General features: G+C 30.8%; 1 protein-coding gene across 8 annotated transcripts; it reads right to left on the bottom strand.

The window, feature by feature from the left end:
- Positions 1 to 644: 644 nt before the first annotated feature.
- LOC110619929 (rRNA (cytosine-C(5))-methyltransferase NOP2C) lies at positions 645 to 17,198 on the bottom strand. Of its 8 annotated transcripts, none has more exons than XR_006350089.1 (14): positions 17,034 to 17,198; positions 16,844 to 16,962; positions 16,259 to 16,589; positions 15,684 to 15,831; positions 14,316 to 14,453; positions 13,703 to 13,765; positions 11,569 to 11,690; positions 7,753 to 7,957; positions 5,302 to 5,513; positions 3,588 to 3,706; positions 3,162 to 3,243; positions 2,494 to 2,648; positions 2,278 to 2,339; positions 995 to 1,072 (listed from the first exon to the last, which is right to left on the bottom strand). XR_006350089.1 is itself a non-coding variant. In XM_043954495.1 (13 exons), the coding sequence occupies exons 1-13, from the start codon at positions 17,133 to 17,135 to the stop codon at positions 958 to 960; spliced, it is 1,818 nt and encodes a 605-aa protein (XP_043810430.1). In that variant the 5' UTR covers positions 17,136 to 17,197; the 3' UTR covers positions 645 to 957. The 8 variants fall into 8 exon arrangements, 3 of the variants coding, with proteins under 3 accessions (XP_043810430.1, XP_021619141.1, XP_043810431.1); XR_006350090.1 differs by having other exon boundaries at positions 3,606 to 3,706; XM_043954495.1 differs by lacking the exon at positions 2,494 to 2,648 and having other exon boundaries at positions 645 to 1,072; positions 17,034 to 17,197.
- Positions 17,199 to 17,469: the final 271 nt, after the last annotated feature.

Below are 17,469 nucleotides of genomic sequence, written 5' to 3'. Positions count from 1 at the left end.
GAGTTTTTTATTTAAAAAAAATTCTTTTATTTAAAATCAATTTAAATATAATAGAATTCAATTCACCTCTTTTATATTAAACAGATTAATAATAAATTTAAATTAATTTAATTTACTCATCATTCTTATTATTTTAAACTAAACAAACTAAACGTAAATATTCATTCTTATAAATAATAATAATTTTTATCATTGAAAAATCATTATTATTACTTTTATAACATTTAAAATATAAATTTTACATAATTTTTTATCATTAAAAATATAAAAAATATTTTTTTAAAATTAATAAAATAATATAACAAATTTCTTAATTATAAATATATTAAATATCCATTTCAAAAAAATATATATATTAAATATTAATAGTCAATATTAAATTAAAATAACTTTTGTGAAGTTCAATTATTAATTAAAAAATAAAAAATAATTTAAAATTAAAACAAACAAAAAATAAAGAATAAAAAAAACAAAAAAATTTCAAATACTAATTAAATAATTTTGATGTAAATAGCCTCAATTAAAATAATTTCTTATAAAATTTTAATAATTTTAACAAAATTTACTTTTAATTCAAAATCAATTTCCACACGAATTCAAGATAATTAAATTCTTACACTATTAATCTTGCAAAACACAAATTTTAAAAAATATATATATTTTTTTTTAAATTTTTTCAAAATTAGACAAGGACACCCAAAATTTATCTTGCTCCAAACCAATGCAGAAAATTAAGCTTTTCCTTAACAAATTTGAAGGAAGAAAAAAAAAATTGAATGTAAAATAATTAACCATCCTTTTGATGATTCCTGCACCATGCAGACAGTAACGCACTCTGCTCTACGCCTCTACGCATAGTCACCTTAAGCAGAGACACTGAGAGCATTTTCATAAACTTTGCCGACCTCCCAGCCTCGTTCTGATCTCAACAAGGGTAGTAATGTTTTCCCATTAAATTTAAATGTTTTTGGGGCCAACCACAAACTTGGCAATGAAAAATCCAATTGTGTCGAGGGGAGATGATGGATCAAACCTCTGAACAAGTTCTTCCTCTCCAGGTCTTAACCACTCCCTGTGGAGACAAGCAATACGATTTTTTATTTGCAAAAGAGAATAAAGGATAAAAATTAATAATAAATGCCTTGCACAATAATTTCATAAGCTACTTATGATATAAGAAGCATACAAGGTGCCTGAACACAAGCATTTCTTTTACTATATTTCCCAATCATTAATCTTTTCTTAAGAAATAAATACTTCAAAAGCCAAACAAATTCAAAAAGAATGCTCAGGAAATTTAACACAAACTGGATTGGGCATTTCTTTATATGGTTGAGATCAAGAAGCAGTATGCTATGCCTTGCATCAGTAAGGAAAAAGTCAATATAAAAATTGAGCTCCGCATTATTTTTAAGAAAAATTGTAAAGAAACAATATGAACAATTGAAAATAAATCCCTGGCGTATCATACATGATATTTTCTTTCCTTGTTTTTTTAAACGAAAGTGTTGAAGATGTTACTTAAAGCTAAATAAGTAAGCTAATTGACATAGAACAAGATGGAAATATAAGAATACATAAAATGTTTGTATATCCTTCAATAAAAGAAAGGAGATAACCAAAAAGGCAAAAGACAATCCTAAAGTAACTCTTAAGCAAACTCTACTTTTATATCCATCATCAATGTTTTGAATTTACTCGACAACTATGTTGAGAAACATACCAGGTTATTTACTTATTTATTAATTTTTTCCCTTTTAGATCCTTGCCGGACGCGAAGCATTAGTTATCAAGAAAAAGGTCTACAATCATACTGATTGAAGTGAAAACTTCTTTTTACTGGACACGCATAATACAAGTTTGCATCGGTTCCATTGCTATTGTGATTGTGAGAGAGAGAAAACAAACCAAAGCTTATTAAGGAATTTGAACTATATTTTCAGGAGATTCAGTCTAACGAACCCTATCAGAACATAATTAGAAACATTTACATGACCATCAAAGCACTTTCGAAGTTAAGAACAAAATTAGGAAGCTGACAGTTCCATCCTATTTTGACTATAAAGCTCAGCATCTCCCACACATAAAAAGACCAATTCTTTTTCAATTTATCATTTAGTAATTTATTTATTGAGTTCAGGAAAACAAGTATAGATGAAACAGTTAAATTCATCAATGATGCAATACAAATGAGAATCACTTGTACAAAAATTTACACAACAGAAAAAAATGCGCTCAAAAAATTCAAATGATAATCAAAAGGACTGCAGTACTCACTCGACGTATCCATCAGGAAATTCATATCCACCAATAAGGCCAGGTCCTCCAATTCTTGGGTGCTGAAATGCATCAAGATTTTTAAGAAAAAAAAAATTGCTTCATAAGAACACAATCAATAGCATGAGCAACTCACAAAAATATGCATGCAAGCATGTAGATATTGGACACAGATGTTTGTTTAATTTACTGAGGGCAAAGTCACCAGGAACTAACCCAATACTAAGCAATCATGAACCATCAACACAAATGCGAGATCTTTAGGACTTTTCAGCTTTTTCATCCATAAGAACACCATAAATATCATGGCATCCCTTTAGGTAAACATTTCCCGCTCTTCCCCCACTAGAGGAGTCAGCATTCAGACCAACCTCATAAAACAGTGTCAATGTGTTCAGGGTCATCATGAAATCACAGATAGCTATAAGAAACATTTAATACTTGCACTAACTTTAGAAAACATCCTACACTATATAATACCACCTAAAGAAGTACTTCGATTAGATTCATGCCATTACAGACAAAAAACAGAGCACTTCAAAAATCGTACCATGCTTTAGGATCCTACACAAAACTTACTAAAGTAAAAACTTGCAGTGACAAAAGAAGGGCAATCAGTAAATTATGTGCTAAGATTCTGACATTTCCAAGATTTCAGTCAAGAAATCCTTTCAGCTCAAGGTGTAACATTGACTCTGATATTTCCTAGATTTCAGTCAAGAAATCCTTTCAGCTCACAGATGTAACATTCATAAACAATGATCAATAATGCATAGCACTAATATAAATTGGTACAAACATTGCAACATATTTATAATTCATATGCACAAGTTCAATTTTTAGCCATGACAGTGACATGTGCAGAAGAAACTTTAGAATCTAACCTGTTGTGCTAAAGAGAGGAACTTGTATGTATCCAGAGCATATCGTACCAGTGCTTCATTCTCACCGGGGTTTATTGTGCATCTGAAAAATTAGATAAATAAAAAATTAATAAAAATAGTAAGCAGTTGAGTTTAATGTTTGTATTGATGCATAAAATAATTGAAAAGTAATAGACACTACTGGCTTAAAATTTTCATACTGCCCACAGCAAGCTGGGCACAAGTAAGGTATCTAATGTGAATATATTATACATCATTTTATTATAATATTTCTCAATTTGTATCTCTCGGTCATATCATAAGTATCATCTTGCAATTGAGAACACAATTGAGGTGTGTACACATGATGCCTCATTATAATGTGTGGGAATCTTGTTTAAAATAATTTCAAGTTGTAAAGAACATTGACAACCAAATAATGAATACTGTATCTTTGATACGAACGTGGAATACACAATAACTCCACCAGGGCGAACTAGTTTAACAGCCTGGTCAAACATTCTCCTCTGGTACTTTGCATGATTTCTTAAAGATCCTACAGTTTCCTGGACAAATATGACAACGAAAACAAATGGAAAAATGCAAGTAATTAGTTGGCAAAAAAAAAAATCATCTCATTACAAATGGAAAAATGTACACTTTATAATGGGATCAAGCCCTACACAATGCTACAGAGGCAGGCACATGCAAACATAAGATGGGGGAAGAAGAGGAAAGAAGAATTAATAAACACACACATACTTATTGGAGAATGGTGCTCATCAATTTTCGATTCATTTCAATTAACTCCAAAAATTACCTAACATATCACATTTTTTCTTGGGTACAGAATTAATTCTCCCTTTGCCCTTCCTGGTGTTATCATATGATATTCAGTTTATTATGAAACCAAACTTTCATGCTAATTGTGCATCTGGTAACTTTGAAAAGCATTAACAGGTGTAGAACAGCTTGGAAGCATTTGACGATAAAAAATAAGAGATCCTCTGCCTAGAGCTAAATTTGAAATACAAAGAAAGCTTCAGCTTCTGTACAAGGTCAAATCAACATTCTTTTGTCAAAAGGAAGATAATAAAAATAAGGCCATTTGGCTGAAAAAGGCCCAACATTTATGTCATTTTGTATTTTAATCCAAATGATTAAATTTTGGATGAATTGACCCAATGTTTGTGTTTAGGTATAATTTTGGCCAATTTTCAAAATCAAAATGTGAGAATCTAGATGACATGCCACATAGAATATTTTATTATTTTTAAATATAAAATAATTCTACATGTAAAAATAATACTAACTCTCACTTAACTTCAATTAACAAATATATTTTAGTAAAAATAAGCAACCCAATTATTAAATATTCAGTTTACATCTTCAAAGTACATAGATTTTGTTTTGCATCAATAATTATAAAGATTTTGTAGCAGACATGTTATTCTTGATTAATTTGTATACGCTGCTATTTTGCATGCATTTTGGTCTTATTTTGTGTATGCTTCTATTTTGAAAATATTTTGTGGATGGTAACCTTAGTTAAAGGCCTGGTGTGTATTGACCTTATTGAATCCAACTTTATCAATGATATTTAGTTTGGTTAAATAACATGTATGTTACAAAATTTTCATAATTACTATTGCAAAACAAAATCTATCTACTGTTGAAGATGTGAACTGCATATTTATTAATTTGGTCACTTGTCGTTAAAATTAAATATGTTAGTTAACTATAGTCGAGTGAAAATATTATTTTCACATATGAAATTAATTATATTTAAAAAATAATAAAACATTACATGTGATATGCTACTTGAATTCCTACATTTTGATTTTTGAAAATTGATCAAAATTACATCCAAACAGAAATATTAAGCCAATTCATACAGAATTAAACATTTGGATTAAAATGCATAATGACGTAAATGTTAGCCTTTTTTATGCCAATTAACCTCAAAATAATAAATCCCTAATGGAAAGAAATAGTACTTCTTATGAACAAAGACCACAAAACTATTAAATAGAAAAATTGCTAAAAATAAATAAATTTCTACAAACAGCAATTAAAAATATAATAATTAATAATTTCAAAATTATAGGCTGAATACATCATTACAGCACAAAAGAAGTCAGTTCAGTTTAGATTGCTCTACCTCTCCAGCAAAAAGCCTAGGTCGCAAACCAAGAGCTGAACAAGGAGCATCAAGGAGAACTCGATCAAAGCTGTCAGGATCAAAACCTTTTGAATTCTCGACCCTACCACCCAGGCACTGATTCCTTCCTGGCCCATTCCTCATTCTTCGGTTACTCTTCCTGATGTCAGCTTTGCTAACATAAGTTCTCTCATTCTCTTTTTCATTGCTAACTATAGTAATGAAAATTAGACAAATTTAAAATTGTAGAGAAAGTTTTAATGAGTAATGTGTTTTAAAATGAGAGAGAGGAAAGAAGCATGGTAATTGTATCAATTAGGAAGTTAAATTCAATAAATGCATTGAAACATCATAAAAAGGGCCAAGTATGGTCCTAAAGAAGTGGGCTCCTAGGAAAGAAAGTCTAGAGGCATTCATACATTCAAATAATATGCTGAATTTGAGTTCATCCACCAAAGAAGACACTGAGCAATTATGAAAGCCATATCAGTCTACGACAGAAGGAAGTGATTCTAGTGTAGTTGACTATAACACAAATGACGAAAGTTTATAAAAAAATGTTCCACTTCTAGTAAGTTTTTTCTTTTCTTTTATGTCCATAGTTGTTTTTTTTTTTTCTTTTTTTTTGGGGGGGGGAGGGGGGGTGGAGAGGAGTCAAACCCAGCTCAACTGAGTTGGTGGTATTGCCACCTGATCTGGACAGGGGCAGGGCCCACTTCTAGTAAGGTTCAGGAATCAGGACTACAAATTGATTACATCTATCTAAAATGGAACCAAAAAGATGAGTTATCACATTTGGTTGTTTGAAGCTATCACACATGATCAAAGATGGTAGAATGAATATTGTTACAAGCTATCCAAATTACTACATGATGTGCTGTCAGTACAAATAACAAAAGTGATACATGTATAAATAGCTGGTAGTACAAGAGTGATTATGAGTGTAGTAGAATGTTTATAGCATGTTATTAATCAAAGTATCTCATCTTGAAGGCAGTTGTACATTCAAAAGCTCTTAGAGAGAAGGTATATAGTTCAAATTTGTCCCTAAACTTATTGTCAATAACCAATGTGGTCCAATTTCACCTTTATGATGAAATTAGCATAGTCCGTTTTGAACTGGATCAACCAAATTTTTATTATAAAATATTAATCATTTTTAATGAAAACAATATTATTTTTTATATTTCCTAAATAATTAAAATTTTCAAAATAAAATTTCTCAATTTCTAATTAAAAATTAAAAACATATATAATTTTTAGATCTGCTAGTTGCCATCTTCTTTACTGTCTGCTTTTGTTTTTCAATTAATTAATTTTTTCCAGCCAAAATTTAAGTCCCAAAACTAAAACTTGAAATCTAGCAAGTACTCGCACTACATGCACAAAATTGCTTTCATACAATCACAAGAATCAAGACGCCTCGCCTTTGTCTTCATTGCAAAATCAATGGCACCTTTACACATAAACCCAATAGTCCCTCCCTCCACTCTTCTCACCTCTCACTCTCCAGATCTCAAATAGTCAAATTAATGGAGTTTGATTTTGATTTTGGAGAAGGAGAAGAAGGAGAAGTTCTCAAAAATATTTTTCATTATTAAAAATAAAAATATATATTATTTTATTCAATATATTATTTTCATTTTTTCTGGATAAAAATTGAATTAAATTGATCAAATGAACACTGATAACAAGTTCAAGGACTAATAAGAACTTTATGCCTAGACAGAATGATGTTAGTTCTTAAAATTAAAACAAGTCCTTTAACATGCAACTTATGGCAATGATGTGAACCTCACCATGGCTGATGAACTATGAGAAAATCCAAACCGTGAGAATCGTTCAAATAATGACTATGTGCAGCACAATTTATTCTTAAATAAGGTAGATGGTGAAGGGACAGAATGCTATACAGTACCAGAACAAATAATTCCCCTGTAACCCTGATTGCTAGGTATTTAGATTCTGAATTACAATTTTTATTCAACAATGGAAACGGCTAAATGTTCAAATTTTCATATCAATTATCATCCCTAATTCCCTATACTTATTAGGGATATCCAATTTAGTCCATTTTCAACTCGTATTCAAATAACTCATAAGTTCCATTTAAACTTAATTTAGCCCCAAAATCAAAAAAATTATGAGCTAAATTCTTGATTTATCCCAAAATCAAGTTCAATTTCTTGAATTGTAGGCTAAATTTCATGGTTTTTTTATTTAGCCCAAAAATCTAGAAGCTCAATTTCTTTTCTTAATTTTTGGGCTTAATTAACCTTAAATTAAAACTTTTAAGCTAATTTGGGCAAAAGATTGAAAAAGGCTAAATTGATCATCCCCATTCCCCAATAAATACAGGGGTGAAATTGAACATAAGCCCAATGGAAACTCACCAAAGTAAACCAAACTTAACTGCTTTATACAAAAAGTTCATAAGTATACTGTGCCTACCAATTTCATTGCGTACTTTTTCTGGATTCAGCACTTGAACAGTAGAAAATGTTTTCTCCTCGTGAAACCTCAATGGTTCAGAACTTTGAACAGTGACATTATCATTGGATTCATTTCTTCGACGAACAGCTTTGAGAGCATCCAGCTTATAAGTTGTTATACATGTCAAGCTCATTTCAGCAGCCAATTTCTGAATATCCAGCACCTTTATACAAGGAAGAAATCAAAATCCTCAAAACTTCAGATGTTCAAACTCCAAAGTTATCCATTGCTAAATGATGTCATAATGATTGAAAAAATTTCCAATTGTTAATTAGAAATTAAAAAAGGTCTATTAATCCCTAAAATTAACCTAATGAAACATCAAGGATCTCATATAATTAACTAGCACAATTAAATACCAGAAAGGAATTGCGAATACTTCTATGTGTAACAAAAAAATCACTTGAATTTAATGAGATGAGAGCAAATGTGGATTTTATTATAAGCTTTTATCAAAGCAATGGAAAGCTAAGTATATCAATAAAAAAAATAGCTGACAACAAAAGGAGAAATTTATTTTCTCAAAGTTTGCAATCATATTTGTATTATTAAAGGTTTAATCGCCCAAACCATGGTTTTAAATCGCGGTCGCGGCCACGTTCGCGGTCGCGGTCGCGAGTAACGGAAACAAACCTGTAATGGCCATAACGTAACGGTAGCGGTCTGGCGCTACGCAAATTTTTTTAAAAAATTTGCAAAGTTTATAAATAAAATAATATTGATTAGATTTAATTCAGAACAATGTATACAAATGCATAACAAAACATAAATATATAAAATATAAATTATTTAACTTAAGTTAAACATCATATAGTTTAAAATTAGAAAAATTAACATAATCTTTGTAGATCGAGTAAACTAATAGCTCAAAGTACAATTTTAACTCAAAACTAACACTTTAATCCACAAAAACTTATAAAAAAAAGGGAAAAAAACAACAATTAAAAAATAAAATAGATAAAATTTAACTAACTTTTTAGAAGAAATAAACTTGGAAATAGAGTAGTTTATAATGGATCTAAGTTTATACGAGAAATATGCAAGGAAGATTGAAATTTGAAAGAGAAAGGAAAGGGAAAACTTAAAAAATGTAGTCTTTAAAGCTGCTGAAAAGTGTAGAAACTAAAAAAAATGAGATTAGGGAGCAGAAAATAAAGGATATAAAAAAATTTTAATTATTAGTAACGGCCGTTACCGTTATGTAATGGTTAGTAACGGCCGTTACCGTTACGTAACGGCCGTTATGCCTGCAAATCAGGAGGGGCCGTTGTATAACGGGATAACGGGTAACGGCCCCCCAAAAATCCGTTACATAACGGCCGTTACGTTACGTAACGGCCGTTATTTAAAACCATGGCCCAAACATTTTGAAGTTTTTCTAAATTTGTAATTTACCCCATTCTTTTGTGACCAATTCTGATCTCTTCTTTAGTTATCAGGTGGGTGAAAGAAGCTGTTTAATTACACACGCCCAGCGTGCACACGCGCGCACATAAAAAATAAAAAGAGTATCCCAATACGTCACTAGCAAATGTAAAACTACACCTATTGATAGTAGGCGCAAAATCTACCAAATGAGTGTAATCTTTTACTGTTGTCTTTCCTTTCTGTCAATTATTTTCACATGTAACTAAATGAACTTAGGTAGCTTGGGCACAATTTTACTCCTCATTGTTAAAGGCATAAATTAAAGTGAGTCATTGGGTTTGCGAGCACAATTATAAATCTGGAATAAGCCCAAGATTATTTTGGTGAATTTCTATAAAAATTTAACTAAAGCTGGCCTAAATAACTTTTGGACCCACTTTTCATTTATCTCAAAATAGTTAATTCAAATTATGTAGTAATTTCATATTAACTATCATATATAACTATAACTTTCTTTAAGTTCTCAATGTGGGACCAAGAATCCTCCACACTCTTCCCCATTCAATTTTGCGATATCCCCCTCGCAACCAGGACTGACCCTCGAGTATTGTCGTTTGCTAGCTCCTCGGACAGCCCACCTTGTCTCTCATGTGTAGCTATTTTCTCACAGACCCACTAGCTCTGCACAATTTTTTTTGACTCAGGATGGCTACAATATCAATTGTAACAACCCAGCTAAAACTGACTTAAATAACTTTTGAACCCACTTTCCACTAGACGCAAAATGGTTAACTCAAATTATTTACTAGTTTCGTACTAATTATTATATATAACTATAACTTTCATTAATTTCTCGATGTGAGATCAAGAATCCCACATTTTCCATTATTAAAATTAGGGAGAGAAGAAAAAGTATCGGACTTGTCAAAGTAATTCTAAGCCAAAGCTAGCAAAATAGATAAGAAGTGATTAGATTGAATATAATAGGTGATTGCTGATACTAAGTACAAAAACATTATAAGTCCATGGAACCCCAAAATTTTTTTATCGTTAGAATAGAACACAGGGAATCAAAATGAACCACAAAGTAGTTTAGCAAGAGAACAAATGATAACCACGATCTAGGAACACAAACTTTGACCTTGACTTTTCTTTTTTTGGAGGGGTGGGGGGGGAGAGGGGAAGGTTTTGTCAAGTACAGGCACAGCCTTATTTACTGCCTAGTAATGGTAAGTGGTAACAGTCAATCGCCTCTTTCTTTTTTGGTGGGGACATCAACTCTTCCTCATGTTTTGTTTAGTTTGGGGGTTTTAACATGCTGTGTCTCATTTTCTCTCTAATTTTCTATCTAAAATTTCTTTCTATAATTCTTTCACCACTTGTCTCTAGAGCTCATATCATCAACTAGCGAGCTAAGATCACAAACCAAACTATCTTTCTAGTTCGACACATACATATCTTGCAAAAGATGAATTTTTTTTTTTTTTATTTGTTGAATAAAATTACGTTTGATGGCTTCTTTGTTGAATTACAATACGAAGCATTTGTTTGCTCAATCAATATTCAATAAGTTATTCTTATTATACTAATTTTTAGTAAAGTACATATTGTTGTTTTTTTTTTTTTTTGGGGGGGGGGGTCTACGTGATTGTGGTTTTAAGCAAAAAATAATTAATTAGTAACTAACATCAAAGGAACTTTTAAGTTTCATTAATATTGGTTAACTATAAGGTTAATTCTTTACTATCTACATGGTTATTTTAGTTATAGATTGATTAATGCTAATAATATAAGGAGGTAACGTTTTTATTTGATGATTTTATGCTTATTTAGTTGTGTATCTTTACTTATATTTTTAAATAACTATTTATTTTGTGAACTTAGCAAAATTTTCAAATATTTCTCATACCGATGGCTGTTACTATTACATTATGCCCACTACATGTTTTTTTGTTACCTGCAACCACCACTCCCTAAATTTGTAGCTCATAAGAGCAATATCTTCCCTCCTCCATCCAACTCTGCTCTCCAACAACTAGAAAACACAGAAAAAATGGTATGCACCTCAAGGAGATCTTGACGTATTTCTATTCAACAGCTACTAACAAAGTCAATTTTATACTAGAACATCAAATGCAACACACATAATCACCAATTGTGTGTACTTTTGGTATTATCTCTCTGCATAATTCAACAGAAGCAACAAAATGTGACTTAAACAGCCGATCTAAATTTTAGAAAGCTTCAAACTCATCATAACTTTGGCATAGAGAAAAGATTCCTTAACACCAATTTCATCTATTGACATCAAATCTAATGCACACATGAAGAATGTTTAAAACATAGCTTGGAAGAAAAAGATATGAATAATATCCTATTATTGCAGCAACTGTTTAGAAGTGGTACCTTATTATGAGATCTATCAGCTGCAACAATCTCTCCTTCATCCTTCATAAGGATTGCAATTGCAGTTGTCTTCCCTCCTGGTGCTGCACACATGTCTAGTATTCGTTCACCTTTTTGAGGATCTAAGACAAAAAAAAAATGCAGCCCAAATATTAATCTACAATGCGTATGTTAAATCTTTCATAGTTGACAAAATTTTAAAGAGTATAATCATTTGGTTAGAGAAGTGCTCTATGAGGGGAGGGAAAGAAAGTAACGAAATATTATATATTACAACAGTTATCCATTCGAAAGGACAAAGCTAGTTAATATTATGAACAGAAACAAAGAAGATTCAAGTAAAGAATTTATTAAAAAGATTATAATCTTTAGTGCTTTCTTATTAATCAACTGCAAATTCGTAGGGCCTTTGACCAAAAGGTAATTTTTCAAAAATTTATATACCGAAAGGTGTTGAATTAAAATATATTGACCAAAAAGTGGTGATTTTTAGCTAGACATAACTTAAAATTGCATCTGTCTAATTTTTAAAAAATAAATAGATAAATAAAATGTCAGCTTTGAGCTACTACGAGTAGCGTCCAAGCACTTGGAGTCTTGGACGCGACTTTGACATGTAATTTAATTAAACATGTAATTTAAATATTTATTAAATTATCTTTTTATTGAGTTATAAAATAAAAATATTAGATAAATAAATTAAGTTTGTCCACTCACAAATTTAGTTACGAACTTCTTAAGTAGTCTTTTACAAACAATTCAGTAAAAAATTTAGTGCCATTGTTTTGTCTTCTTTAGTTAAAAGGTTGTACAAGTGGGTGACTTTTATAACTTGGTGTAATACATACACAAAAAGAGATACTCAAATCAAATAACTTTCCACTAGCTATTAGATTTTGTTAGGATTTACGGCCACAATTTTTTTCATATTATTACAATTCAAAATATTAAAATTATTTCTTTTATTAATTTTTATACTATATTAAAATATTCTTTTCTAAATTATTTAGTATAATTTAAGTAAGTTATTAACTTAAATTGCAACTAGCTAAGTTATTCGTATATTAGGTAAATTACATGTTAACTTTCTATTATGGATAAATGGGTATTTAGTATTTACCACATTTTCCCTCAGTTTCTCTACATTTTGTAAACAAATTTTCCACAGGTCCATGTCCCTATTTCTAAGGTCTCATTTCTACCATCTTCCAAACAAAGAGGACCTTTTTCCATTTCCCCCCTCCACCAAATAAAGTAACTTCCATTTTTTCTTTACCTTCTATTTCTTTCTCCAAAGTTTTCATCCTCCAAACAAAGTGCAAATGAGAAAACATAAAATTTGCTACTCTGACCAAGAAAATCCAAACAAAAATTGCACTAGTTATATAAAGTATAAGTAAGAAACATGAACCTAAAACTAGAAGGTAAAATGTTTTTATATAAGATAAAAATAAATGTTTAGCTGGCTTTTTTTCTTAAAAATATTGTACATACTAAAGGGGTAATTAGAGCCATTTTCCCTCATTTTGGAAATAAAAGTTTTGGCCCCATATCCCTTTTGTCCACCATAATTTTCCCTCCTGTCATTTTCTTTCATCTCTCAAACAAAGTGAAAGAATAAAAAGTTAAAAACCCCTATTTTCTTTCCTAGCATTTTTTCAACCTTTCCAAGCATGGTATAAATGAGAAAATATAAAATCTAGCCATTTTGACTATAGAAACCAAATAAAAAACTGCACATTAAAGACTAACCAGAGAAGCCAAACTTTGAAAAGATACAAAAGGATTCGGTTAAAGCAGAAACAGGTTCAAATTAATTTGGAAGTAAGATTTTGCTACCATCTAATAAAATAAAATCAAGAGGTCAACTTGGTTTTAAATACTGTGTAATAAGAAGTTATGGATTACAAAGGTAACTTTTTTTAGGCCAATGTAATTTCCTTTAGCAGTTAACTATGAGTTTCAAAGATTAGTTTCTTATCCAAACACATTTCTTTTGCTATTTTATTTATTAATATTTCATCAAAATGTTTGATAAACATGCAGATCTACAACCTAGAAAACAACAAAGGATCAAAAGTAACCAATAGTACAAATAAATTTATTTTGACAACAAGAATTATATTAAGAATACCTAAGGCATGAGCAGCGACAATGCTAGGCAAGTTCTGAAGAAATATTTCCCCCTCAAGCACATCTGCTATCCAGAAAAGGAAGAGAAAGCTAAGACAAAAATTGGAGGCACATATAAAGAAACATATAAGTTCTTAAACAAAACTGATTATGGATGCTTAAAATGAATCTTGACATGAAAATATTACAAGCAATCATCTACACCATTAAAAAACTGTCAATTTATTAGACTCTGTAGCTCCACAGCTGGTTTTCGGCTTATGCAAAAATAAGTTATATAACTAAAGAGAATTTCAAAATTAATAAAAATGTTGCATATTAATGTCATATTTGAAGATTTTCTTTTATTATAACCAAAAAGAATTTAAAAAATCATAAACCTCTATTCACTATTGCAAATACCAAATATTGAGGAGAAAAGATAACTGAATATAAACTAATAACTTGCCAAAAAGATATTGTGTGCAACAGCTTCACAACATGAGAAACTACAAAAAAAGAAATCAAAATGCCATTACTTTGCTGTAAAAAAAGTCACTACCAAACCATTTGACATGGTAAATCATCTCTAATATACCAATAAAAAATGATGTTTGATAAGGAGAGAACTGTACCATGAAAAGAAGGCAATTTAAACACCCGATTATTCATATCCACAGCAATTCCTTCTGAAACACGAAATATGCCAGCCCTTGACATTTTTGTTATACCTTGACCAATATACAGGCCATATCTTTCAGAATAATAAGGATCTACAACAATATATCAAACATCAGTCAACTCTTCATTTTTTTAAAAGTTTGCACAGGGATATTGCTATGTATACTTTAACAAGGAAATAAAATATGAATTTAGGCTATATTTCAGTTTGGTGATCAACTTTAGGTATGGAAAACCATCACATATAAGACAAATAATCTAATACTTTTGAAATGTAATCGAGTAATAGTATATTATGATAATGTCTGTGTCCAATCATCAAATAAATGATGTTCTTTCAAAGTTTCAGAAATCAGAATCCTGTTATAAGTATGCCTCCATTTTGAAACAGCAGCCTTTTAACTTTTTGAATTATTGTGTATTCTTTACACAGATATAACTGAAACAAGTACATATTGATATATACCCCCATGATAATATATTGTCATATGGTAACTTTTTCATCAATGGTGGCACATCTAAATTTTTAAAACTTACAGTAAAAATGTATAAAAAAAAAAAAATTAAGGCAGGCTAGTAAACTTAGCCAGTATTATATGTGAGCAGCAACAACAAAAATAAGCAAAAGAACCTGAATCAGATTTAGCATACATAATAATTTCATAACAGCCATTTGAAACTTCAATTCTATGTTTACATTTGTTTATCACTACATCTAACAGTAAATGAGCTGACTCCTCATAGCAGTAAACATACCATGACAGTTTTTTTTCTTTTGCATCCAAGGAGTGCACTGCAGTCGACTATCAGATATGTGCAACAGTGAGAATCTTTCAAACTAGATGAAGTACTATATCTCCACTTTTCTTTTATATGTGTGTGTATATACATATATATATACATGCATACATATATGTATATACTGTTTTTAATTTGTTCTATAAATAGACATGGAAGAGATACCAATGCATTCGGATGCAGTTTCAGAAACTCTGAGGCAACGATATCCAGTATTATTAGAAAGCCATTCTCATGTATTTTGCTTTTATCTGTATCTTTCATAGATTTTTTGAGAAAGCCTTTGCTTTTAATTTTTTATATATCTAGTATTCCTATCATAGTAATAAACATTTTACTTGAAATATTCACAAAGTTATCAAAGACATTAAACTGAAATTACCTAATCATACATGTAATGATCTAAATACACCATAAAGAGTTATCACTTCCTAAAATAAAGGACAAAAGAAATAGCGCAATAATTTTGTACAAAGTAACAAAACAAATTTAAGTACATGTGGGGAAGAAAATATATTTCTTGCCTGTCTGAAGTCCTTGTAGAACAGTCCCACGTGTCATACCAATAGCCCATCCACCATCAGGACCATGTTGCTCTATAGCAACTGAAACTGCAACTGCATCTCCTTTTTCAACATGTGCACTACAAGCCATTACACCAGGAACAAATACCTACAAGTAAATTACCACCAGAAAACAAGAGAAAGTTGGTCTAGCAATCACATCCCTTTGGTGCTTCATGACACCAAAACTTTTTATATTTTTCTACTTGACAAGATCATTTTGAGTACTAAAGTTCAAATCTTCATAAGAAAAATCCACAAGGAAAAGAAGCAATATATGGTGTGAAGAAAAGAAAGACAAATAAAGTCTAGCAAACACAATATAAACCTAGAAAAATTAGTTACACTGCACTTTGAGAATAACAACACAATTATTTAAACCTCAAATGTAATATTGATTAGACAGTAATCAACAGAATAATTTCCTAACGTTTAAGACGCAATCGAACCATTTGACTGCAATAGTTATGTTTGTGTGAATACGTCCGCATAACAGACTGACTGTATGCATACAATTATTGCGACAAACTACCTACCTGAGCACCTCGGAGAACAGCTTCAGCACATTTTCTACTCACAATTACCTCCTTAGGAGGTGCTCCTGGTGCAACACCATAATCAATTGAGTGTGGTCCCGAACCCTTAACAAACAAAACATATTCCAACCCAGGTATCTGGCACTTAGCGATGGGGCTATTTTGCAAGCTATCCTCCAGCTCATTGGTCGGATTATCATTTGGCCCATCTTCTGCCATAGTACAATCTTCAAACCCAGTTTCTTTCATAATTGCCTTCAGCTTCTGAACAACAGCATCAGTTGTTGTCTTTAGTGTGTTGACTCGAATGCAAGAATAGGTAGAAGGACGCCTAATCAGAACAATGTAAGCACAGAACCCAGTAAAAACTAACAAGAATCAATCACCATATTACACTACCACCAAGACCCAGAAGTTAATGAAATAAAAATGCCCAATGTAGTTAATTGGTTCAACTAGGGAAAAAATTACTGTTATCCTCATACTTTCCTATGTCACTCTTGTAAGCTAAAATAAGCTTTAGCAGAGTCCAAATTCAACAAGCAAGACTTTCAATGAGGAAGATAAGAGGAATCAGGCAAGTACGTGAGTGCATGAGAAATGCGAGAGAAATTATCAGCTCCATAGGCTTTGATGAAGTAGTCTTCAACCTCAGGATTCCATTGCAGTCTCGGATTGTAACAGTAGCGCTCTGATGGATCCATCTGAAACAGCAAAATAGTTAAAGATTCATGTATTGAAAGAAAAAGAGGGAAAGAAAGGAGTAACAGAGTACCTGTGGAGGAAGAGGAACAGCAGTAGGAGAAGGAGAAGGAGGTCTGGCCAGGGAAAGGAAGGCTCTACGAGTGGGTTTAAGCAAATCCCTCGCTTTCTTCATTCAATTCGAAGGCAGTATACTGAACAGGAATTTCATTTGGGCCTTTTCACTGTGTTAGGTTGAATTTCCATTTCTAAAATTTTTTTGAAGGTATTTGGTTCGAATAGAAAAAAAAATAGAAATCAAATTTTAATTTTAAAAATTTAAAATTAAATTACAATTAAAACTCCCATAATTAAAATAATTCTTTCAATTCTATCAAAGTTTTGATAGGATTTAAATGGATTTTATAAAATTTTTATAATAATATTTGGTGAATTACAATATACAAAAAAAAAAATATGTTCTTATTTATTTTAGAAAAAATTTCTTAAAATATAGTATAATTAATGGA

The sequence above is a fragment of the Manihot esculenta genome, chromosome 2 (assembly GCF_001659605.2).
Source record: "Manihot esculenta cultivar AM560-2 chromosome 2, M.esculenta_v8, whole genome shotgun sequence".
Lineage (NCBI taxonomy): Eukaryota > Viridiplantae > Streptophyta > Magnoliopsida > Malpighiales > Euphorbiaceae > Manihot > Manihot esculenta.
Note: the sequence above shows the minus strand (reverse complement) of the source record. Positions and strands in the feature narration are given on the sequence as shown.

Excerpts from the sequence above, each read along its gene's own strand:
- LOC110619929 (XM_043954495.1), bottom strand. The coding sequence starts at position 17,135 with ATGAAGAAAGCGAGGGATTTGCTTAAACCCACTCGTAGAGCCTTCCTT. Across the intron at positions 16,963-17,033 it reads CTGTTCCTCTTCCTCCACAG|ATGGATCCATCAGAGCGCTA; the intron begins GTACTCTGTTAC and ends TTGCTGTTTCAG. Across the intron at positions 16,590-16,843 it reads CGCATTTCTCATGCACTCAC|GCGTCCTTCTACCTATTCTT; the intron begins GTACTTGCCTGA and ends TGTTCTGATTAG.